The sequence below is a fragment of the Cryptotermes secundus genome, unplaced genomic scaffold, assembly GCF_002891405.2.
Source record: "Cryptotermes secundus unplaced genomic scaffold, Csec_1.0 scaffold102, whole genome shotgun sequence".
In the NCBI taxonomy this organism is placed as follows: domain Eukaryota; kingdom Metazoa; phylum Arthropoda; class Insecta; order Blattodea; family Kalotermitidae; genus Cryptotermes; species Cryptotermes secundus.
Window position 1 is genome coordinate 345593 of NW_019741300.1, and position 27108 is coordinate 372700.

Genomic DNA, 27108 nt, shown 5'->3' on the forward strand with positions numbered 1-27108 from the left:
TGGGTGTCGCACCACACAAGGAGAGAAAACGAATGATTACTCGCTTCTTTTGTAACGAAAACGTCGCCATTTTAAGTATCAAAAACTCCTCACACTCGCCGCTACCACTAGAGTTATGTGTGCCGTAGAGTTCTGCCATCTCTGTCACGCATTCACAAAGAGTGCACACGTATTTTAAACAAAACCGCATATGTCTATCTGCTCCCAGTCCTGAGAAAAAAAATCGGAGACCTTAGAACTTGAACGCCCCTCGTACATATAACAGACATTCATTTTGTTTCAGAGTGTGCTGTCAACACGTGTGGTTTGGTCACTTTTAGCATAGGCTATGTGTCTCGCTCTATTTCTACCTGAAAACTAGTTGACTGATTTTTGTGTGAAATTTTGTGTGTTATGACAGTGGAGGTGGCCTCAGCCTCATACTTCATAATTTTCTGCAATCTGAAATAATGTGTCGAGACACATGGTGTTGTGAGATGGGAGCAGTACTACTGATATTTATGTATATAGGATTTCTTTTGAGATCAGTGAATTTAACATTAAACTGAGGAAAGTCTTAAATGGAGATAATTTAACATTGTGATTATTGATTTCAGATCACAGAAATTGTACATTAAATGTAGGAAAGCTTTAAATCAGGAAGCATTATATTGAAGTTGCATTGTGTGTGGTAATAAAACTTCAGAAAGTGTGCAATTTTTGTTAAGGTAATTTTCTGTAGAATGTAAAACAAGTATACAGCAACTGTACAGAAAAATATTTTAGCTTCAGTTTTATAACAGTAGGTAATGTTTCAGCCCACTGATATTATTATGCATAATCTGTATTTATTTCAGTCTACTCTTGAGGACTACGAAAGTATTCCTGTAGTGGATTTTGGTATGGCAATGCTGAGAGGCATGGGTTGGAATCCAGGAAAAGGTATTGGTAGAAATGAGAGGTACATAAAAATTTTCATTACTGTCTTTCTAAAAGTGTTTAATTTACAGGGAAAGACAGTAGTACACCTGCAGGTAAACTTTTCCATTCTTTTATGGTCCTATTTACAAAGGAATATTTGCCAACATCTGTTCTTTTTTTCATACTCCTAATTATCCTACTTTGATCTCAGGTTGCATGGTTTTAGCAGGCTATCCCTTTTCATTTTCCATTGTAAAGGGCACACAATCAGTCAGGCTATCATTTTATGCTGTTCCAAAGTTCCCCAACCAGATTCATTTGCATGATTTGCAAATTTGGCCACCCTTCTTTATACCCAATTTATAGTGCTTACCTGCCATTCTCTGTATGGGTCCCAACATACTGCACCGTGTTCAAGTATTGATTTCACTAGTGACATATAAGCTAGATGCTTCCTTATAATCTTTATATTAATACAGAATATGATGTGATGAGGCAATAATTGGGAACACTTGGAAAATTTGTTTCAGGGTTCCAGAAATGTTCTGTTGAGATAATAAGAAACTAAAACGTAGTGGATAAAATAGGTTACAGTTTTCTTAATTTCTGAGGCAGTGACTCTCCATGGTAGTACAGACACAAGGAATAAGTTGCCTGCACATGGGCTCAGTATTTTCATTCCACTTAAAATTGTGTCCCATTTGTTGTTTCAGTTTCTGTAGTTATACGTTCCACTCTTGCTGTGAAGAATGTGGGAATCATGATAGATGTTAAGAGTCATGATGAAAGTTGGATCAGGAAGGACCAGGGCAAGTCGTCCAGTTTTTTAAGGCATCTAGAAATAATGTGCACTATTGTCTAGATAATGTGGGACCCTCAACGTCTAACAACCCTATGGGCCTTCACGGCCTGGTACAGGGATAGCGTTACTTTTACTTAGTACTGATCTGAACAATAAAATGTATCTTTGAAGGCATATATTGGGGTCAGGGTTTGAGTTATAAAGTGAATGGTTGGAGGAAAGGTGGTGATAGGGAGGGAATGGAAATTGTTATAAGACAGAACTTATTTGTGAAGATGCTATGGCATGTAAACTCATTGCTAGGCAATGATTGCAAAACAAGCAACTATTCAGCAGCCATTGCTAAGTAACAGCTCCAGAGACAAGCATGTTTCCACAGCAGCGAGAGAACATAACAATAATAAAAGAGGTGTTCCATACGCGGTCCATGCCGAGATGTTATAACCAGCACCAGTTAGCAATTGCAGTTACTCCTCTGTGGAGGCGGGTTCAAATACCTCCAACGTAGTAGCCCTGCAAATTGTATGAGGTGACAAACATGGAATCCAATGCCTGGGGGTATAACTGGGCCACCCTGTTCCTGGGAGATATAAATATGGGGGCCTGGGCCTCCAGGTTGAGGGAATCTTGAATTTGAGACAGTAAAATATGGTCATGAGTCCTGTAGGACTCGGACCCAAGAATGACTGCACTGGTGAAGGCCAGCAGCAATTGTAAATGATGGACCCATCCTCTCATTAGAGAGGCCGGCCCACGTCAGTAAACCCACAACTGCCTGACAGTATTAAAAATTTGATCTTGGGCCTCAGATGGATGCTTCACACTACAACCAATGGTTATTTGACCAGTCTTTCTTGGTGTCAGGCATCCATCTGAGGCTGGACGACTTTCCCTGGTCCTTCCTGATTCTGACTAAATCCCAGAACTGCTGGGATTCAGTCAGTGTGATCTGTAGCTGTTAGAAGTTGGCAGCTGAGGCTGGGGACAGTACAGAAACACAGATGAGGGAGATATCAGCCGTTGGAAGCCACTACCAAGCAACGGCAGTGAAAACGTGACTGTGGACACTAGTGTGAATGTGTAATAATGATTTGTAAAGAGTAGTCATGTACTGTTTCCAAGTGCTGTCTACAGCTGCTGTATCACATGACAGTACTGTAGGGTAGTAGTCCATATTGACATATTCAGATCAGCAGTGGAGGTGCTTCAGTTAATTCAGAGGAACTGATGAAGAGTACTTAATCTTGGTTGGGATAACCAGTTCCAGGCTACATCTTTCCTATAGACCTGCAATATTCGAAGACAATGAATGTCCGCTTCAGTGGATATACTTTTCCATGTTTATTGACTTAAATCTTTGTGATGCATGTCTAGTAAACCAGCAGAAATTAAAATTTTCTAACATATAACAGTTTCCTGTCATAAATACTTCTTAATTATCAGGATTGAAGTGATTACTACCAGATCTATTGTTTAGAGTTGCCCAAACAGACCACCCTACTTCTGTAACACTTGAAGTGTAAATGTTCATAATGAATGTGAAGCAAGTACAGTATTTACCAAACCTTTCTTTTAAATGATTCTTCATTGACAGGGTTGTGACAGCAAATATGACTGAACCGCGTCCCAGAGGAGTTGGTTTGGGAGCTGATAAATTGGCTTCTTTGTCTGTACTATCTCCTATACCTCAAGAGGATGGAGAAGAATTAAAAGTAATAAAAGGAGCTTATGTACAGATAATATCTGGATCACACAGGGGACAGTATGGTCAGGTAAGAATCTGGCTACTTCAGTTCCTGTTTTCATGAATTAAAATATAAATATACGTAGGTAAGTCAATAAGTAAGTTACCAATGAATATAGAACTTAAACAAATAAGAGTACTGATTTGAAAAATGCTTTTATTTCTCAACATAATCTCCCTGTACATTGAGGCACTTGTCCCATCATTTCACAAGCCCCTGAAAACCATCAGCATAAAATTGTTTGGGCTGCTGTTAGTGGAAATATCATCTGAATTGATGAAGTGGTCTCACATTATACCTGAAGAAATTTAGAGTTTTGAGGACTGATAATTTGATGGAAAAGTCAGAAAGAAGAATGCAAGAGAATACTGGGTAACTTGACAGTTTCCACACCCATTTTCCCAAGCACTATGAATAAAAACCAATTTAAGGCCTGGGAATACAGTCATTTCAGTGACAGCATCCAACAATCATAGGATTTGGGAAGGATTTTCAAAGTACAGCCTATGTACAAGTATTTCCTGCAGAAATTCAGGTCAATTTACAGCCCAGGAGAACATTCACCAGATTAAGCCTTGATCCTGTGAAGGGGTCACTTAAAACTTAGAACAAACAGTCCAGGGGGGATGGGAAGAAATTGGAGGAGACAGTACTTAATTTTTTTTGGTAAACATTTAGGTCAAAATTATCACATCTACAAAGACAGTTTTTATAATACTGTTAAATTTGGAAGGAAAAAAACCAACTTTGTTGGGTAAGAAGACCACAGTGTATGGCACCATGAGGGTAAACAGAGGCATTCCACCTGACCAAGGCAGCTAAAGATTTGGAAAAAGGGCAGTCATTGTTCTAGAGAAAAATTTATATGATGGTTCAAGCATGGACAGACAGAAAGATCCATGCAAATGAACAGAAACTGGAAAACAAAGTATGAACAGTTTAAGCATGAGGTAGTGATGTCTTGGATATCAGAAATAAAGAATCCAAATGAGTTCAGCTCTGAAGAATTGCAGCTGCCTGAAGAACAAATGACACAAAAGGGTCATAAATGGGACACCCCTAAGCAGACTGTCTGGAGACTTATGCAAACACAAGGTGCAGAGAGTTGTTGCTCCTGGGAAGGGAAAGAAGAATCCTGCAAAACAGTGTAAAGTTTGTTCTGCATACAAAAATCACAGTGAAGCAAGGTAACATGTAAATTCTGTGTTATTTCACTTTACAAAATTTCATGCTTTTAAGGTTCCATTCTGTGAAGTTGTGTTATACCCACTGCAGCCGTTTCTTTTTTCAGTACTGAGGTAAATTGTTTCATCTGGGACTTTAAATATAAGTAAGAATGTATTCAAGGGTAGAACACTGAAATGTCTGTAATGTATCTGGAACTGTGAGTATTTAATGAAAGGGATGCACCAGTTCTCAATGTGTTAAGGTCCTGATTGTGTAAAGACATGGGTTAAGTAATCAGAAATCATTTCCTAAAATAATTTATAGTACATATCAGATGGTGTACAAATCTTCTGGTGGTGAGTGAGGTAAACATTACATCATAGTTTAATCAGTATCTAGGGATGGGTGAGAAATAATCTGTGTGGATGTCATGTGTGAAGATTATGAACAAATTGTAGGTAGATCGTGTTGGGCCCATGTATCAAATTCTGTTTTGAATGGTAGAGAATGGATATGCTGAAAGTTGATAGCATATGATTTGAGTCACCCATGCACCCTCTTTATTATTTTTTTATTATTATTTATTTCTTCCATAGCTGTAGAGAATTACAGTTGGACGTGTCAAATAATAACAGCTTCACATCAAAAATAACATAACATTCACACAGTGATTTATCACTATAATACAGCAGTACTTTTAAAATGCATTTTTAACTTAATTTAAGAATAATAAATACTCCAAAAGAGACATAAGAATAAATATTTTAAACATATAGACAGATTTATTAACAAGCTGTCTATGTCAACAATTATTAATAATAGTAAATACTCCAAAAAAGGCATACAAATAGTCAGACAGGTTTATCAACAAGCAGCCCATGTCAACAATTATTAAAAATTCTTGAAGAGATTAGAAGACATTACACAACAAATAATTCTTAAGTTTCTTCTTAAAAACATTAACATTTATTTTTAATTCAGTTGGAAGGCCATTAAATATTTTGGTTCCCATACTAATCACCCTCTCTTGCTATGCTCAGTATTACAAAATTGTACATACAAATTGTGTTTATGAATAGTGTTATAGCCATGAACATCAGAATATTGGGTGGTATAAATCTTATTTTTTATTATAAAACATAGGATCTCAAAAATATATAAGGAAGTAACAGTTAAAATCTTTAATTCACAAAACGAATTTCTACAGGAAACTCTATTTTTAACACGTTTTACCACCCTTATACATTTTTTCTGCAGTTTAAGTAGAGTTTCAGAGTCCTTTTGCACCCCACCCAAAAAAATAATACCATATTTCAACAAGGACTCACATTTTGCAAGATACACACTTCTTAGTTATATTTGTTTTGATTTGGTTTTATCTGGTTAGTTCATCTTAACTTATCTTCTTATCTAAGGGTACTAAAGTCTATTCTGTATGTCAGCTGACTGAACCAAGTGGTATTAAAGGTTGAGCATATAATTATGCAGCATAGCTACATAGCAGCAGATGTCTAAGGTGTATGTGTTACATAATATACATACAGATACTCCACTCTTGGGTACAGAAAACCCCAGGTATCAGACAAATGTTGGAATTGTGGATGGGATCATTAATGACTAAAATTTTGCTTGACATGAAACTACTTTTAACCTTTAACTGCCTTGCAGAATAATATTGTCTCATATGTAAATGGCATGTATTGAAGTTTAAGACATCCATATCAATTTGTGAACAAATTGGACACCAGTATAATTCAAGTCTTCTCCCCAATATTCTCTTGTTACATTATGTAAAATATTTCCATACTCTTGGAACCACTGTAAGCCACTGATGGTGAGACTTGCATCTTTGAAGCTGTCAGAAATAAGACATAGTTACTGATATGATTGTTAAATCTTACATCTAATTCAACAGATATAGTGAATTTGTAAATTTTTAAATGTAATTATGAACAACTGAAGTTCTAAAGTTATCAGAAAATTATTTTTATAATAGATGTTGTCCTCAGCGATTGTGCTTGATGTAATTCAGTTCAGATTTTACTTGCATATATATGTGTGTGTGTGTGTGTGTGTGTGAGAGAGAGAGAGAGAGAGAAAATTAGTTAATAATTTGCATTTATTTATGAATTTCTTATAACAAGAGTAACTGCTCATTTCTAGATTGAGGGCTTCAATGAAGACTCAGGAAGGGTCATAGTACATTTGTCACGCCATTCATCACCTGTAAGTGTTAATGAGGCTGCTTTCAAGTTAGTAACAAAAGAAGAATTCAGTAAGAATTCGCGTGTTCTGAGTAAGTGTTTTTGTTATTAAAATTTCTAACCTGGTTAAACTGTTCTTTGTTTCAACAGTAACAGATATTAATATTTTAGAGCTCACCCTGGACTTTATATTGAGATGTAGAAGAAAATTATTTGAAGGTACACATCCATGTATTACTGTACTGTCTTGAATGTCCCACATGCACTTTTCTGAAAGAAGCACCACCAAAAATCCTGGTGAATGGCTTATTCATGATGATTTTGGTAGTGGTGCACAGTTTATGACTAGGTTTGTAGTGCTGCACTGCCAGTTCATTATGATAATGGCAACACTGTTCATATGAGTGCCATCTGAACTTCCACATCTTTCTTTTCCTGTTGCATACTGACTTGCAGTCTGTAGTGTAGGAGTGAATGTTAATCTGTGATATAGTGCACACATATTCTGCTAACCATGAGTATTGAAGTTATATTTCCATGATTTTTCACAGATCTTCTTCATCTTCATCATAAGGCTCGACAGCTTCATTTCCTGAAAGCTTTGGCCTGCTCAACAATTTCCTTCCAACTACTTCTGTCCTGTGTGCGAGTTGTCAGTTATAAATTCCTATATCTTTTAGATTTTCCCTTATGTCATCTTACCATCTCATCTTAGGTCGCCCTCTCTTTCTTATAGCGTGTGGCTGCCGGTCATATATTATTTTAACTGTTCGTCCACCCTCCAGCCTTGAGATGTGTCCACGCCAACTTATTCTTTGGGCTCTGATGAAGTTAACTATGTTCCTTTTATTAAATTATCTAGTTCGTCATTTGTTTTAATTCTCCAGGAGCCATCATAATTTCTTGTTATCCTGAAGATCTTTCTTAGAATTTTCCTTTCAAAGACTAAAAGTCTATGTTTAATGGCTTCTTTAAGTGTCCAGGTTTCACAGGTGTAGGTTACTGTTCATCGAATTACCATATGGTATCTTAATTTAGCTGTTTTAGAAATAAGTTTACTTTTAAACAGTGTTAAATGTGCAGCATGTGCTTTATTTGCAGTTCCTGACCTCTCTTTAATCTCTTGTTCAGTTGATTTTCCACAGATAGTGCATTTAATAATTCAAGAGGCTGAATATATGTAAACCAGTAATTCCACTGCTGTTGGAGAATGTGATTTATTTTAGTGTATGTGTGTGTATGCATGTGCATTCATGTGAATTGCTTCTTCCATAGCTTCTCTTTGATGTGAATCACAGGTGCTAGTATAGTAGAAGAAGCTCATCGACATCTTGCTAAGAGAGTCTGAATGCAGTCTTGCTGTCTTCCTGCAGTAGCTGCTAATAGAAGTCATACCAATAAGTCCATCTACAGTGAAGTAACTGTTTTGTGGTTGTTACACATAGCACTACTTCTGTAGCTGTTCCCTCAATATGTGGTTATGTGTCGTGTGTTGGTGAAACCCTTCTATGATTGCTCATCTTTGTGACAGTCACAATTGTACCCCTTTAATGATGCTCACCTTGCACTGCTACATCCAGACCTCATCTTGCTTGTTGTTCTGCTTACTCCTTCCACTCCTCATTGCTTAAGAAGTATGTAATTGGGAAGGGAGGAGAGTGGTTCAGGATTACATGGTTTTCAGACTTTGTCCATTGTTCTGTATTCTAGAAATCAGAAAACACAATGTTTCGGAAACCGGACCTGTTTCCATCCTCAGGTGAGGGGTTGAAGACACCTCCTCTATTGGGTCCCTTAAAAAGATCTAGCCTCAATCACTGGACAACCCCTGTCAGATTCATTACAGCTATTTAATTACCTGAGACCAAACTGATTCAAAGGGAGATAAGAAACTATGCAATAAATATTGTGATAAAGCACCCACATGTGTGAAGCTTGGATTGGAAGGGGGGTAGAAATTTATGCTACAAAACTAGCAAACAAAACAAAGCAGATGAGCATCATTGCCTGTGGGGATGATATCCTGAGATTTGCATCTCAAGGGGAAAATTATATGATTGAAGGTTTTGGCTAGCTGAATTTTTAGGCATTCTGATTTCCTAAAGGAAGGGTCCATACTGGTTGTGCAAGTAGATCCTAAAGGGTTCTGACAATGGTGTATATTACTCAGAATTACTGGGTTTTCAGACTCTGTCCATTGTCCGGTGAGTGTGGTTGTTTGGGCTCTAGTAAGCATACAACTGGGATGGTGTCTGCTCAGGTGAGTTATTTGGGTTAGCCAGTATGCTCAGGTAAGCTCCAGTCTCAGGTCATTAACAGGCTTTGCTCTGGCAGAACAGGAAGACACTTATACTACCAAACTTTACACTAATGTACGAGTAATTTCACTCAAGATAGTATTTATTGTTCACTTTGAATTATAATGGCGCAATTTAGTTACTTTAACTTCAAGTATCACACTGTAATACTGTTGTTATTGTATTATTGGTACCTTCTAATAATTTACTTCACTTCTACTTTACTAAGTGAAACTTGTATAAAGTTGAACAGTGAACAAGTTATAGCTGTAACTTTATGTATGATGGCATGATGTAGGTTCACGTCCACAAACTTCAGAAGTTGGAATATGACGATGAATCTCCTCCCTCAAACAGGCCTTATTGGTCCAGTTCCAAATTTGAGAGTCCACTAGAAATTTACATTTCCAAGTGATATAGATTTTCTGTGCAATTCTAGCCCTTAAAGCTTCAACAGCACCTTTAACAGAAGCCTGATGAGTAATGAGCTTGGCTTGGGCTCCTGGCTGTTCCACTCTCACTTTATATCTTGGCCTAGCTGTTATGTCTCAAATTACCAAAAACATGCTGATGTAGCTGAAACAGCTAAAAGTCGTGAGAAAAGCAGCAGATGCTACATCATGTCCATACAGCAAGAATGAGCTTATGGCACTTTCTGAATGTAAAAATGTGACTATCTGCTTTCTCTTTACTTATGATCTATAGCTCATAATTAACTGATCTTAATTAACATAATTTATGTTAACCCTAATTCTAATGAATGGTCACAGAGTGACCCTTACAAATATTTATAAGAATTTGTTTTACTCTTCATTACAGATGTGTCCAGTTACGAAGAGTACAAGCAGAAAACAGATGTCAGTCGTGAAGTGGCAAGGCATGGCAAAAAGAGACATGCAAATTAAAAACTGACAAATCATTCAAGTCACTGATTGAAATGATGCTGTAACTTATCATATACAAAGAAGAAGAGAAATGTACATGTACTTGAACTGTCATTCCATGAAGTGCTTCAGAAAACCTGTATGAGTAACCCATCAGTGAAAGCATTGAAATCCCTCAGTATAATTTTTAAATATCCCATTAATTCTTGCAGTGACATTTCTAAATTGGCATAATAACAATCTGTATGAAATAAATGAAAGATACAAGGTCTATTCGGAAGGTAACCTCCAGTGAGCTGTTAACAAAATTAAAAGAAATATGTACAAAGAATACATACATACATGAGCTACTTTTCAGCATAGTCACTGTTGGAATTGAGGCACATGTCATATTGGGGAATAAGTTTTTGTGTGCTTGTATCAAAAGTCAGCCACGTCTGAGCTCAGCCACATTTTAACACCTTCCATCAACTCATTATTGTTGAAGCGCTATGATCCCATCCAGTTCTTCAGGTAGATAAACAGGTAGTAGTCGCTGGGAGCAAGATCAAGGCTGTAAGGAGGGTGGGCAGACAGCACCCAGTTGAAATGCTCCAGCAGTGCTCGAGTGTGAGCAGCTGTATGTGGATGCACATTGTCGTGGAGGAACACTGCACTGAATGTCAGCATTCCATGTCTTTCGTTCTGAATGGCCCTGTGCAGGGTTTTTTTTTTGTGCTTTGCAGTACACTTCTGACATTATTGTGATCACATCATCAGCACTCCTTTTCTGTCCCAGAAAACAGCTGTCATCAGCTTCCTGGCAGGCATGCTTAAAAATGAAAGCTGAATCCATTCTCTGCATATTGTGCTCACCCATGATCATTTTCGGAACACATTTTTCGTAAAACTTGTGATATCCTAGCCTGTGATAATCTTGTAGAGAACAGTGTGTGAAATTTGTGGAAATTCACACAAAAGTTCTGAAATTGTGAAGCTGAGTCTTTCGCATACTTTTTGGTCAATATTTTGAACAAAATAATCACTCACTACAGATGGCTGGCTCTTCGTCATGAGCATTTGTTTGTCTACCCATCTTTGAATATTCTACACCATTTTCTCACAGTTCCTTCCATTATTACATTTTGGCCATAAACTGCACAAAATTTACGATAGATTTCTGAGGCGCACATATTTTTAGCAGACAGACAAGAATAAACACTAGGTGACCAGTTATGTGATGGTTTACAAGGTTACCTTGCGTGCATGAGCTCTCCTCCACTTTTACATTAGATGCCTAAAATAAACGGAGCTTACTTTCTGAATAGTTCTCATATTTTCACTGCTCTTTCACACAAGACTAATTTATAATTTTACCTTATTTGTAGTGTTGTAACTGCCAACTGTCTAGAAAATGTGGGAGCCTTGGCATATCACAACCCTGTGGGCCTCAACAGCCTGTATACATATGTAGCAGTGGGAATCTGATAGAATTTCAGATTTATGTTGTAATTTTTGGAACAACCATCCAAACACAAACTGGCTTCAAGGTCAGGACACCAGTAACTTGATACATTCCTCTCCCATTTTGAATATACCACACACACTGTTTCTGAGGTTTACATTTCTTTGTGGTGGCAGAAATCCTATCCATAAAGTAGTCTTCACTGAATCATTTGGAGGTAGTTCAAGTGAAGGATGCCTGTGTACAGGACAAGTTGTGCCAGACCCATGTTTTTCTATGAGTCTTTTGATGAAATGTGGTCAGAGTGTGGGAAAATCTGCTGTCATGTTTGCTAGCAGAAAGCACCATATTACATACCACTTGGAACCCTTGTTTTTGAGTAGTTATGGTTGTAACATGTAATCTTTTGGTTAGCTCCTCACGTGTGAATCAGATGTAACAGGCCATATTATTTTCTTACCTCTCTACTGACACACATCTCAGTTTGTGTGGTATGTGGAGATTATTGATATACTCTTCTTATGTCAGGCCAGAACTCATGCATCTTTTGAATGCTGACCAAACCATTTTGCCTTTTTCAGTTTTTGGCCCCCACAAAGGGCCATGGAATAACAAACTGAGGAGTAAAGACAAAGAATCGCTGATAGATAAATTTTCCGACATTATATTAAAAATTTTAAAAGAAAATGTGCCTGAAATAACCAGTTTTTAGATTAATATCATGGATCAGTATCCCACACCTAGCACATGAGCTGTACATTTTCTTTTACCTTTCAGTTCTAGGTATTGGTGTAGATGGGGTTTTCAACTCTAGCAGATACTAAGTCAAAATCATGTAAGTATGCATTCTGTTTCTGGGCTGACACTGACACATCTAGAGAGCAATACTGATAAACATTTAACAGAAGGATAAGTGCAGGGTTCTTATGAATGCAAATCCTTCTCATGGCCACCATGGCATAAAGAGAAGCTTTAGTAAAACAGTCTCTTACTGATCTTTTTCATTCATCTTTGTATTTTAAAAGATATTTTTGTATTTTATTCAGAAACTTTAGATATAGATTAAAAATGTGTTAAATGATGAATGACTGACTTGATCATTTTAACCTCTCTGGTTATGATGGTGATGTTTAAGTTTCATTTTTTTGGTGTTATATGAGGGGGAGTCAGTAAATAGGTCACAAATGGATATAAAATGTAAAACATGCTATTCAAAGCTGGAAAAACATCTTTTTCTTGACATATCTTCCACCAACACTGATGCACTTGTTCCATCACTTTACCAATGCATTGAAACCCGCAGCATTGAAGTCTCTTGGCCACTTCTGCATATCCATTTCAACCACTCTGTCATCAGTGAAATGTTTACCCCCAAGGTGGAACCGCTTTATGCGACAAACACTTCTCAACATAAACAGCGAACATTTCTTTATGGATATCCTTTGCCCTGAGTCCTTTTACATACAGAAAATGCACAACAGATGCTACTCTTCAGTAATGCACTCCTCAAGAATGGTCACCATTTTGACTACTGAAACCAGCCTTTGAACATTTGTGTCTGCTGCCTAAACTCATGAAGCTGGACTGTGGTGCTACATAGTGATATGCATAGAAGACATATTACAGTCATTACAGCTGTTTTACTTCCATTTGTGACCTATTTACAGACTCTCCCTCATATTTACATATAAATACATATTTGTCTTAAGATTTTTTTTGTATACAAGAGCTTATTCAAAAACACAATCTTGTTATATTATTATACTACTCTGTCCAAAAAGTATCCCACCTTGGGCCGGGAAAAAAAAGTTCTGTATCTTGGTGGTTACAGTACCTAATCCCCTTCAAAGTAGGCTCCTTGTGACTCCACACACTTAGCCCAGTGGTCCTACCATCGCTGGAAGCAATTCTGGAATGCTTATTTTGGAATGGTATGCAGCTGCGCCGCCACGTCCAGCTGTGTTGCGAATCAGCAAAAAATCGCATGTACATGAAAGTCTCTTCTACCGCTACACTCAGTTTCCGCACCCCTTTGGCCATTACTTAGAGTGGCAAAAAATAAAGTCTGATAATTTTTGGACAGCGGTGTACAGTATATAAGACTAAAAGGTGGAACTGTACTTATTTATGTTACTTACATATTCACATAACTGAAATACACATCTCTCATGTTGTAATCTTGGCTGGAGGTGCACATAGAAATACATTCTAAAGTGATATGCAGCTTTTTAAAGGGTGGTCCACATCTTCTTGGTGAAATTTTGCAATAGTCTGCAACTGAAGAAACGTTTGGAACAGCTAGTCTACAGTGCCATCCTAGGGAGATCATTTTGGTACACTTTGACAGATGGCCACTGTATATTTGATCTGCTTGGGATGAGCAGCCTTGAGGAGGGCACATTTTTGCAGGAGCTGAGCATAATGGAATCACATCGCTTGGCATGTGCACTCCTCTTCTATCTTTCACACTGTTTGAGAAGCTGCTTATCTAATGCTGAGGTCTTAGAATGCCCCAGCACTCATGAGAGACTTCCAATAGAGTATCACATCCTAAGTGAACACCTCTCACAGAAGTTGAATTAAGTGCTGTGCAAAGACAGATGAGAAATTAATGAGTTCAGTGAGTGAGTTGTGAGCCAGTCTGCAGTTTGATAGTGAGTCAGTGAGTTGGAGTTTTAATTCTCTTTCAGTTTATGTAAGTTTTGAGGTTTTCACGGCGATGACAATGAAGAAAGTTGTCTTCTGGGTTTAGGCACCGTGTATTCTTCGTTTTGGCCGACGTTTCGGAAACGAAGAATACACGGTGCCTAAACCCAGAAGACAACTTTCTTCTCTTTCAATTTGGTTCACTGCAGAGCAGAGAAACTGAAAGAAGAGGTGGGTGCAGTGAGTAGGCATTGGCGTTGTGATAAAGTAACAAGTGGGTGAGGAATTTACATTGAGTGATGATACATGGCAGTATAGTAAGTACTGCAGGTATTGATAACTTGCAATATGCTTTGGTTTGCTGACATTCTTTATTGTTTACAAGCCATAAATATATCAATAATATCAGGACACTTCAGTGTTGTTGCTTTTTATGCAACCTTTATAATACCTTAGTGATGGGTTTTGTAATGTCATGTAATGTGTGTTTTGGATTCGTATTGTGACGTTTATCATGTTTGAGGAGAGTTATTATATTACTCTCAGTACTCATTAGGATGGATGAGGTGGGCAGGTCATGTAGCACAAATGGGGGAGCTGAATGCGTATAGGATATAGGTGGGAAAGGCAGAAGGAAAGAGACCACTGGGAAGACCAAGGCGTAGGTGGGTGGACAATATTAAAATGGATCTTAGAGAGATAAGATGGGATGGTATGGATTGGATAGGTCTGGCTCAGGATAGGGACCAGTGGAGGGCTCTCGTGAACACGGTAATGAACCTTCGGGTTCCATAAAATGCTGGGAAATTCTTGAGTAGCTGCCGAATTGGCGGCTCCTCCAGAAGGGCTCAGCTCCATGAGTAAGTAAGTAAGTCATTAGGATATTGATGTCAGCTTGTTCAGTCCACCGCTGTTTCATTGCACTGATGCTGCACTGTCTCTTGCCTTCTGTAGTGAACTCGTGATTTACAGCACACCATGCACAATCACTGTATGTCACTTTACACTCAGAATCAGACAGACTGATGAACTTCACAGCAAGTTTTATATAGGTGAAGCCTTTGTAGAGGCATTTTATGGATGCCCAGCAGTCCACACCCATTGTTGTGTGTTGGGTGGTTCTTGAAGGGTGGAGAAGCCACCAGGTGGGGAGGCTAGAAGTGTCAGGAATGAGAGATGTATGTAAGCTGTCATGTAACTTGCCTCCACCCTGCCCAATCAATATTGTATGCAGAGCCTTTTCCCTGCAGCAATGGATACACATACTGCAATAGAGGTACTGTTGGGAAGGGTGTGTACCACCTGGTCCTTGCATAGGGGATATAAAGACAATTGAAGCAAGAATAGGCAACACCATGTGGAGGTGAGGTTGAATACTTCCAGTGTCGCCCTGCGAGTTGGAGACGACGAAAAGGGCTCAGATCTGAGACAGTAAAATATGGTCACAAATCCCACAGGACTCAGACTCAAGAATGACTGTGCTGGTGAGGGACAGCAGCAATTGTGCATATCAGATTTGTCCTCTCATCAGAGAGAGTGCCCCACATCAACAAACACACAACTGACAGTAATAAAAATCTGGTCATAAGGCCCAGATGGGTGCTTTATTCCAAGACAGACTGGCCGGTTGACCATTGGTTGTAACATAGGACTCAGGCTCAGAAAAGCATAGGCAGTTGGAAAGGAGCCGATGGTGAGAGAGGACTTGAGCAGGGAAGCAAAGGAATAGCTATTGCTAGAAGCTGTTACTAGCAAACGTCTAATGAAGACATTGGAGGCTGGAAAAGACTCAGTGTGATATGCAAAATGTGGAAATTAGCGATGGTGCTATAATTAAGTGTAATTTACAAGCTGTGTGTTAAAGTGATCAATAAATTTAATACAGAGCCCTGATGAGAGTCACACTAACAAATCTGACGTTGTAGGTTGACGTGTAAAAGGTTGTATACAAGAATTTGGAAGTGTTATTTATAATTCATTGAAGTAGTTGTAAACAAAAGTAAGAGGATGAATATGGACGTCTGTGATGTAGATGTGTTTTTCATTAAGTTTGCCCTAGTGTAATAATGTAGTTTGTATGTCTCTGAGTATGCCATGTATATGTATGGGGGTGGAGATATTGCTCTACCATTCTTGACCTCTGCACTAGATTGAGGTGAGTGGTTAGCGTCATTCCCCAGCCACTTTACCTCCAGGGAAAGAAAGTCCCCATTAACCATTGGATAGGCCACAGAGCCGGTTTGTGCGATGTGAAACAGAAATTTCCAGTCGCTCCAGTCTGCTCCAGTCCTTGGCGGGAGTCTAGCCGATAGCCCATCATACCAATTTCGTTATCCGGGTTTTATGTGTGATAAACGGTGATAAATTTGAAGTCGTCCATTTCAGTAAAGGAATTTGGGATTAATGCAGTTCAAATGTTTGTCCTTTATAGTAACTGCTGAGAAACTTTCTCGTGATAAATATGAGTGAAGCAGTTGTGGCGAATCAGGTTACACGACTCGTTTTTAAGAACGGATTAAGTTCCTTTCCAGTACAAGGAACTGGGTTTGCAAAATTGTAAGGATTAGGTTAGGTTAGGTTAGGGTTCTTGTTAACTTTTGCTGTAACCAATCTTTTTACCGACTGAACTGCCGGTGTCTGAATGGTTTGTATGACTTCAAATGCAGTACACATTTCCAATCAATGTCAATATGTGGTTCAGATGAGCGACGGTGCAACATTTTAAAAGTATTAAATGCGTAATTGAAATGATTTGTGCGTACGTAGTTCAATTTATTCCCTCGCCCGGGGTTTTATATGTTACTGGTGCATGCGTAGTAATTCTTCATGTTTGACGGCCTTAAAGTTGATTATCTATCATCTGTGATCCGTACCGGAAATTGATGTTCTCCTTGGTCATGTGTGTAAAATTTGAATTTCCGCCAGACGAGTTTGTTTATTATGTGTAGTATGAGTGGTTAACGGCGAGCACGTGCAGAATAAAATATGAAGAAGTCAAAGAAAGATAGGAAGTCTAGTGAAGCAGCAGGTCAACAGGATAGCAGTGAACCTGTAGCCGGTACATCAGATGCGAATGCAACTGAACAAATCATATATACAAGTCCTATAGCAAAGCCCATGGCATCTTCAAAATTAACAAAGAAAATCCGGAAATTAATTAAGTCTGGTGAGTGCTTATAATGTTGTAACATTGAAATTTGTTTTTTAATAATTAATTAATAAATTGAACAATATTAATGACTGCCGGTAGCCATTCCACCTCTTAATTGAAAAGCAACCGACATTGAACAGAAGTAACCAAACTTGATTGCCTGACCGAAATTATGCCCAAAATAAGCATCGTAGGATATGAAGGAAGCTTTAATTTTAAAGAAAAATCTGCTGCAGTACTCGTCTCTAGACAACGTATTTTTGATTATATATATATATATTTCATGCAGGACTCCAGAAGTGAAGTTGGAGTTCATGAAGATATCAGAGGCTACAGAGAAAAAATGAGCATTTACGTTAAAGTACAAAACAGAGTGAATACAATCAGATATATTCACAAATGTTATTAGAATTAGAACTGAATTTAGTTTTTGTAGCACAAAACCAAATATATAGAGCACATCATATCTGCTGAATACAAATATAAATAAGTGATTGCCACAGTTGTTTACAGACCCCTTATTGTATAAGGATATTGTACACATCAAAATTATGATTTTACAAAAATACAGCAGCCTCCCAGTTAGCCAGGGGTGAGTGGGATAATCAGAAACCCAACATAATCAGTAAAAGGAATATGCAAGTAACCTGAGAATGACACATTCCTAATTGTATTTTATTCAAATGCTGTTAAAAAATACGTGTGACCTCTGAGAAGCCCTTTGTCATTACAACACATTAAAATGAAATACCAAACAAAGAAAGCCTTTTTGAGTTTCAAAGTATACATAAAATGCAATGAAACTTCATTTTATACTTGTTCTTTTTTTAAATCAATTTCACATGCAGTTTATCTTCTAATGTTGTACACACCAGCGAAGCTTTTAAATGAAGCCCCAGGATAACTTGTAACTCCAGTTATCTGCAGTCTAGATAATCTGTCCCATTTTTAATCGATAGTATGCTGTATCTTCACAAATGTATACAGTACCTATAAATTTTCAATTTAACTACTTTTTTAGGGAAGTAATAGTTGTTGGATGAAGGATAATATGTTAATGGTGTTTTAAATACTTCTCTATGATGATTTCAGTTTTTAATGGCTGATGGAAGTTTATTGATAGCATGATCCCTGTATTGTATAGTCTTTTCTGATATCTTGTAAGGTTAGTATTCATCATATGGAAATATGTCATGCATGTTTGAATTTGTTTCAGGGTATTCCATGTTGTTGATAGTGAATGACAGTAACACAAGTACTATAATTAAGGGTGGTTTAGATGGATTTAATTTTATGTTCTTTATTCATATGGTTGTATTTCAATGTCATTCTCAAGGACTAGTGTATTATGGAGAGGATGTGTGTGGGCCAAAATGACCTGGGGAGCTATACTTCAGGAGCATAAGCTCCTGGTAAAGCCAGTCATGCCAGACAGGACAAAGGATAGGGACCAGATGAGTTGTAGTCTCAGATCCTCCAGATTTGGGGTTCAGCATGGGGATAACACCCCACCCTAGAAAAATCTTTTATTACAACACCTCCAGAGTGATGGAAGAGGCCAGGACCTGCATCAAAAAAGGGTTGTAGCACAAGTAAAGAAGAAGATATTTCAATTTGTAGGTTGATATGAATGTGTTACCCTGTTTTGTACTTTACCAAACTGCTAGTCAATAGATGTTAACATTTCTAACTTGAACAGGGTAGTTCTAATTTCCTAGGAGCCCTGTGAAAGACCCTCATTGAATCAGACTATTGTATAAAATACTGTGACATGACAGCTGAAATCTGGAATAGTGGAATTTGTAAATGTGGTCATTGCTTGGAAACTGAAAGGTAAATGCATGTCTGTGGTAAAGGACATGCACGAAGCAATGGAAGAGGTGTTGGATGCGGTATTTTCTGTGTGATCTGTGTCAAGGCTATATAACAAGGACATCAGCTGACATGAGAGAGTGAAGTTAGTGATGTGTGTGTGTGTGTTTGAAATGGTTAGTTAGTGATCGTCTGCTCAAGTCACTCCCAGTAGAAGGGGAGTGACTAGTAATAGTCAGACCCCTATTCTTGTCAAAGAGGAGGCGCCATTTAAAAACAAAATACTTATGGATAGAAGAAAAATATTATATCATGTAAATCCATTGCTAAGCAATGCCTGCAACATACACACACACACGGTCCAACATGCGACAATATAACAACAGGGTTATGCAACCTGTTTCTAGACAACAGCTCAGTAAACACACTTCATAGCATGTGCAATGATGTCACACCCCAACAGTTCTTAGCTATCAGGGACTTGTGTTTTCTGTGTGGTCTGCAGTATAACTGTGTTTTCTGTGTTGTCTGTGCCGTGGCTATATAACATGAGTCCACTTGAAACTGAGAAGAGACACCCGTGTGGAGGCGGGGTCGAATACCTCTACCGTGACCATGCGAATCGTAGGAAGCAAAAAAAAAGGTAGTCTCAAATCTGAGACAGTAAAATATGGTTGCGAGTACCAAGGGACTTGGACCCGAGAAAGACTGCGCTGGCAAGGGCCAACAGCATGCACAGAAGACAAACCCATCCTCTCGTCAGAGAGGGCGCCCCAGAAGAACAAGACCATAACTATCAAACAGTAATAAATATCTGGTCATGAGCCCGAGGAGGGTGCTCGACACCAAGACTTACTGACTGACTGGCCGTCAGTCGCAATGTGACTTTGACTTTGACTTTGACCGAGAAGAGAGAAGACAGTCCCCTGTATGGAAGGGGGGTTGAATACCTCCACTGTGACCCTGTGAGTCATAGGAGGCAATGAAAAGGGAAGTCTCAAATCTGAGACAGTAAAATATGGTTGTGAGTCCCAAGGGACTTGGACCTGAGAAAGACCGCACTGGCAAGGGCCAGCAGCATATGCAAAAGACAGACCCGTCCTTTCATGAGAGGGTGCCCCACAAGAACAAGACTGTAACTGTCAAATGGTAATAATTAATATCTGGGGCTTGACACCAAGACTTACTGACTGACTATCAGTCACAATGTGACTTTGACTTTGACTTTGACTGAGAAAAGTTTTAGTTGAGTTCTGAGGTTCCAGGGTGACTGAACAAGAAATGGCAAGAAGACTTTGTAATGATTTGAAATGCTAGTTTCTGTTTTGAGATCTGTTGCTAGGAGATGACTAGTGGAAACTGAGAATCCTAGTGCATGTGCAGCAGTGAACTGTAAATTGTGTAAATCAGCAATAGTGCTATATTAATTGTAATGAAGAGAGATCATAACAGAAGTGCCAGTAAATCCAATCATCCAATCTAGAAACCGTTATTTTCATCAGGCGTACCTCTCTACACATGACAGTATTGTCATGTGTAGTGTGACTTATAAGACAGGTTTTGGATTGTATGATTGGATTTATCGCACCTTATACATTCACACAACTTGAGACTACAGACAGTACATTGTTGTTGCTATTATACATGCTTTCCAGTTCACCATTACACACACACTAGTGTTCTCAGTCTTCACTTGTCGTATCCTGGCAACGGATTTATCACAGTCTCACTGTAATTTCAAATCACACATGAAGTCTTCTTTTCACAGTCTGATTCATTTCTTGCCATTATTCTGCAACTGCCAACTTTGAAGACTCAACTCTGTTCAATTCCTCTGCTCTCAAGCTCATATCCTGGGAGGTTGACATCCTGAAACTTGACTCTTCACTTCTGGGATGTGGGGGAAACACGCAAACCAGGGGCTTATGGCAGTCATAACTGAAAAGTAGGCTACGAACGTGAGGGGCAAGCTGCCGTAACAGAACAAAGCACCCTGGACAGACATACATTTATGAACAATGGATGACACCCCGTGTGAGGTGAAATAAAATGCACCAAAATAACGTGGGTATAATAGAAACTTTGAAAAGAGGACTACAGCGTGTGATTTTAACACGGACTAAGACAGTGTAGCAGTTTTAATAAAATATTTGTAACATTTCAAGACACCTGAAGATGGCCATTTGGGGCCGAAACATGTAGTGTCAAAGTGTATAAGTGTTGCAGTATTGACGGGCGATGAATACATGGATGTTAAGATTGAGACTTAGTTTATCCAGTAGTAATTTGTAATGTGTAGATAGATGAGAGTGTTATAATTATTCATTGTTACGCATTGTAAGCATTCAGTAAATCCAGTTATCAATCTAAACTGTGTCTCGTCACTAACATGTGACAATATAATGATTTTAATATCCATGATCATCTGAATTATATTCATAATTCATGATTAATAAAACTGTTACACATGTGAAGACTGCCTCTGTGATCTAGTGGTCAGAGTTCCTGGCTACAGATCCAGAGGTCCTGGGTTCGATTCCTGGCTCTCCCTAATTTTCTGAGAAGTAGTGGGTCTGGAACGGGGTCCACTCAGCCTTGTGAGGATAATTGAGGAGCTTCGGTGTAGAAAACTAAATTAACGGCCGTGGGGACTCGTTCTGACCACGTGACACCCTCTGTCCACTAAAGTTGGCACTAACATCACTGACAAGCAGCGGTCACTTGGTTGTTACACTTGTGAAACTTGAGGGTTTCTTAATGGTGAAGATTCATATTATGGTTGTCTCCATTATAATACTGTGTTGTAGTCTGGTAGGTGGGTATCTGTTTTGGAGGAACATATTGATTCCATCCTCAGTGTTGAAGAGTCTTCAATCCTGAAGATGGAGCCAGGATGTTCCTGTAAAAGTTAGGTACCTACCTATGAGACTATGACACGAGCTCATGGTCTGAGGGACTGCAATATGGAAATTATTACATATAGTTGTGTTGTATATGGTTATTGCAGGTTTGGCTTTAAATGAAAAGACATATCTTCGGAATGGGTTGAGGGATGTTCAGTCAAGCATTCGCAAAAAAGAAAAAGGGTAAGTGTATGTTTTTGTGTTTTATACAGGGAGAAAAAAGTTATATAATGTAACAGTGGTAGAAAAAGGAACAGACACTAGATTAAGAGCACAGTCTTATTGAGGTAGAGAAACAAGCACTGGTTATTTCATTGGCTTTTGCTGAAAGTTTCAACTTTGCAACAAAATGCTCTCAGAATGTCCATATTTTTTAGAATGTGATGGCAAGAGCTGACATTTTCTGATGATTATAACTTCTACGGAAGGTCCTTAGAGTAAATAATTAGAGTATCTAAACTTGCATCAGGAAGTGGGAGATAATGTAATTTCATTTTTAAGAGAGGAATTTTCTAGAAACTTCCCTGTTATTAAAACCATTCCAACCACTGAAACTGAAATTAGTAATAAGTATAATACACTGATATGTTGGGTTTTTGGACTTTATCCATCGTCCTGGTTTTTAAGATAACAAAATAAAAATNACACCATCGTCAGAATCCTATAGTAACTACAAGTATAATACATTCCCTCAAAACAAAAAACTCTTCAGGTTATGATAGAATAACAAGTAAATTTTTAAAGTTTGTGCATCTCTAATCAGTTGCCCATTAACTCACATCTGTAATCACTCACTATCCACAGGAATCTTTCCTGATCGTCTTAAGATTTCATAGTAAGACCACTATATAGAAAAGGGGACAAGACTAGTATGTTAAACTATGGGCCAATTTCACTGCTGACTACTTACTCTAAAGTACTTGAAAAAGTTATGCTCAATAGGTTAAGCCATTATTTTCAGAGTAACAATATACTAGTGCCAGAAGAGTTTGGCTTTAGGAAAGGAATTTCCATTGAAAATGCAGCCTTTAAGTTAACAGCCAGTGTGTTGAAATCTATTAATCAAAAATTGCATGTTGGTGGAATATTCTGTGACTTCGCAAAGGCTTTTGACTATGTAAATCATGAAATTTTATTAACTAATGTTATATTTTAGCGTTCTGTTGCACTGAGTCACGTCCATGATGTGTATTTGTATCAACCGTCTTACAGTGCACACAATTTCACCTCTCTCTTCACTACATGTTTTTGCACTAATGTGCTATCTTCAGGTGTGGTTTTATTTATGTCAAACCATTGCACTGTATGCCATCATGTCTTCTTTATAAAATATTGAAAATATATATGTATCATATATAATAATAAAGTTTATATATTAAAACTTTTCAAGATTTATCATCTATAGGTCACACTTCAGATTTTGTGAGTTGCATCAGTCCTCTCCTATGGGAGTGCTCTTCCTATATTCTTGTGTATATTGAGTCCTGTGTTGTGTCCTTCCCTTGTGACTGTGTGCGTTGTATTGCTCAATAATGAAAAATGTATAGAAGAGGCAGTAAACACAAAATTCCTTGGCTTGCAAATTGATAATCATTTAAACTGGAAAAACCATATTGATCAGTTGATTCCAAAGCTAAGTAGAGCATGTTATGCAGTTAGATTCATGTTACATATTAGTAACATCGACACTCTCAAATCAATCTGTTTTGCTTACTTTCACTCTTTAATGAAGTATCGAAAATTTTTCTGACAGTAAAAAGGTATTTAAATTGCAAAGGAAAATTGTTAGAATCATGATGGATGTCAAATCCCATAATTCCTGTAGAGATCTCTTTAAGAGACTACAGATTTTAACTTTTCCTTTTGAATATATATATTCATTAATAAACATTATTACGAATAATGAAGAACATTGTCAGACGAATGCGGATGTACACAGTGTTTACACAAGACACAAACACTATCTTCATAAACCAATTGCTAACCTCTCATGCTTTCATAAAAGTGCATATTATACTGGGATCAACATTTTTAATAACCTGCCATCTGATCTCGAAGGTCTTATGAATGAAAAGGCATGATTTAAAATAGCACTGAAGTGATACTTAAATAGACATTCATTCTACTCTGTTGATGAATACCTATTGTCTAGAAAATAACTTATGTATCTTTAAATAGCCTTGTGTGTAGTCACTCTGTATTCTTGGTCTCTTTTGTGTGAGAACTCCATTGGGACTGTACATATTTTTTGAATTTATATGACATATTGCACATCCTACAGTCATTTTGACTAACTTCAGATCCATGGAATGCAATGTAATGTAATGTAATATGATTTATTTTACTTATTTTGATGTGAGGACCCATCCTATAAAATATGGCATATAATTATAATAATAATAATAATGAGACAACGTGTGTGTGTGTGTGTGTGTTCGCATGCATGTGTGCATTCATCCTTATATAACCACCAAAGTCTGTCTGTTCCACCAAGCTCTTCCCAAAGGGTACATCGTAGAAAAAAATTGATAAAAATAGAATGTGTTCCCTGGGAAGATTCTTAATCTTGCTGCTGTGTGCATAGGTTCAAGTCCAAGCCAACTTTCCCATTCCTCAATGAGAAAAACATGGGGATCTTGACAAAAATAAATATGTAACCTTTGCTAACCGTGATGAGGAGACAGCAGTGGAATTGTGACAAAATAAGTACATAGACGTGTATTTTATAGTGATTATGGTAATGAGATGTATTCACTAAGATTATAGTATGATATACAATGAAAATAGTTCTTGCAACTGCAGTGCAGATTTTAATGCATGTAAACACTGGTGTATATGAATTGGTTGTTGCCTATTAGAGCTACTTGGGAAGGTGGAGTGTGGATTGTACATTCTATGAGATGCACTTTGACACTGTTGGCATTCCCGCAGCTAAATGTTTTCTTTTCAAGAAACACCACTTCTAATAATGATGAGTTCCAGAATTAAAGTAAATAACAAAATTGTTCAATTTGATTGCTTTTTGTGGTATTTCATTCCTGGCAATACAGGATTTGCTTTCTTCTATAATTAGTATCATTTGTATTACATTTGGGCTCAATCATGGTGTAAATATGCCCTTGGGGACCTAATGACTGTTTATAGCATTATATGTATGGAAAATACATTTCAATGTCCTCAACAAAGGACTTATACACTTCTGGAATGCAGCCCATTCTTATAAGCTGTGGACTGTCTTTATTCTGGCATGAAAGTTGGGAGGGGATGGGGTGCATCATATTTGAGCTTTTCCTTTCACATTTTTATTCATAAGTTGTGTGTCCTCTTCTGTGTAACGCTAATATACAGTATAGCCATCAGTTTGTTTATCAGTACTGATGTTTTATTGTAATATTATCATGCTACATGGTTCAGTCTTTCAACCATCATCAGGTGTATTCAAGATAATAAATTATGTCATTATTGACTACTAAACTGTATTTGCAATGGATCTGTCATTAGTCTTGTCGTGTAAGTACAAACAATACATACTAGTATATGTACATACAAGTACTCAATGCTTTTTATATATAAATACAATTATAAGTGAACTGTCCATCATCATGGGTAAAATTCTTGAAATGTTATTATTTCTTAGTTTTTAAAGGGTTGTCTTGTTTTAATAATGTGGGGGTTGTTATGGGTGGAATTGGGTGGGGTTAAACTGTGACTGTTTTTGGAATTCTTTTTTGAGGCGAGTGGTTTTTATGGGTGTCTTATTATTGTCATCATTTATGTGCCCTTATCAACTGTGCTATGATGTTCTGTAAATATACATGATTATTACATTGTTGTTGTCAGCGGGCACATGCTATCTTGCATGTGCAGTTTTATCTGTAAATTAGAAATATATTATAAGAGCATAGTAATTACATATTTTGTTACTGTGGTTTTCATGTTTTTGTGTACTTTATATTCTGTGGTAGGTTTTTTGGTCCTGTCCTTCTTATTGCTGTTTGTTATTAGTGAGGTGGTATTAGAGTTTTCTGTTTTCTGGTTTCCTGAAAACGGGGGGCTTTTTGTGATATTATTACTGTAAATTGGAGTTGTAGGTATGTACCATATATGTCTATATAATTACTTGTTGGATTTCAATTTTGTTGCTCCTAGAATGATGTATTGCCTGGTTGCATTGTTGAGAGAGAAATGTGGTTTTCATCTGGTTAGGTTGGTTATATATTAGGTGGTGGGAAAGGGGTTTTTTTTGCCATTTTGTCAGGTGGTGGTGGGGAAGGTGGGTTTGTGAGTGGTTTATTATTATGTGGGTTGTATTTTATGATTAGTTCAAAATAGAGTTATGTGTGTCTGTGTATGTGTTGTTCATTTGTAGTTTTCTTGTACTAAGGTTGTGTATGTGGAACTGTTCTAGTGTAATTAGTAGGGGTCCTTTCTTTCGATATGAAGTATGTCAGTTTTTTCTTATTGTGTCGTGTGTCACAAATCATAAACCAGTAAACTTAACTAAATTAGGAATTGATCTTCATTTTACTTTTAGTTACTCCTTAATCTTAATGGTTTATTTTATAAAATAGAAAAAGATGGTTGTATGCCATAACATTGTGGGCTACTAGAAAATAGCTGTAAATGTAGATAATATAACATATGTTACACTCATAAAAGTCATGAAGTAACAGGTGTGTTTATTATTTTCAGCCTCGTTATATTTGCTGGGGATGTGACACCAGTGGAAGTAATGTGCCATCTACCTGGAGTGTGTGAGGAGCTTGATCTCCCATATGTTTATGTTAATTCACGCCAAGTGTTGGGATCAGCACTGGGTTTGAAACGAGGTTCACTGATGGTGCTCTTGAAAAGACATGATAATTATGGAGATTTATATGATCAAGTTGTTCAAATAATTGAGTCTCTACCTCCACCGTGGTAGAATTTCAGGACTGGTCTTAGTCAGTGGGAACTCAAAGGTGATGTGAACATTCAGCAAAACCTTGTCAATTTTATGTTCTGAATAGGATTGTTTGTTATATTAACATTAATGCTGACTTCCAGTGAAATAAATTGTATCATGTGCCCCTGAGCTTGTTAGCACAGAGGCCTGACCATAATGCCAGAGCCAAAACATCGTGATTTGAGGAGCCAGAGATCTCTGTCCTCTC

General features: G+C 37.6%; 2 protein-coding genes across 2 annotated transcripts in view; both read left to right on the plus strand.

Moving 5' to 3' along the window:
• The window catches only part of LOC111872683 (G-patch domain and KOW motifs-containing protein), a 22072-nt gene extending 9544 nt beyond the window's left edge, over window positions 1-12528 (plus strand). Inside the window, exons 4-8 of the mRNA XM_023866800.2 lie at window positions 837-940; window positions 3297-3474; window positions 6778-6910; window positions 9006-9078; window positions 9935-12528. Of these exons, the coding sequence (XP_023722568.1) occupies window positions 837-940; window positions 3297-3474; window positions 6778-6910; window positions 9006-9078; window positions 9935-9983 (537 nt within the window). The 3' untranslated portion in view covers window positions 9984-12528. The remainder of the gene's footprint in view (window positions 1-836; window positions 941-3296; window positions 3475-6777; window positions 6911-9005; window positions 9079-9934) is intronic.
• Window positions 12529-16963: 4435 nt separating this feature from the next.
• Window positions 16964-27071, plus strand: LOC111872681 (H/ACA ribonucleoprotein complex subunit 2-like protein). Its single transcript, XM_023866796.2, has 3 exons — window positions 16964-17255; window positions 22060-22138; window positions 26648-27071. Exons 1-3 carry the CDS (start codon window positions 17075-17077, stop codon window positions 26877-26879), a joined length of 492 nt encoding a protein of 163 aa, XP_023722564.1. The 5' UTR covers window positions 16964-17074; the 3' UTR covers window positions 26880-27071.
• Window positions 27072-27108: the final 37 nt, after the last annotated feature.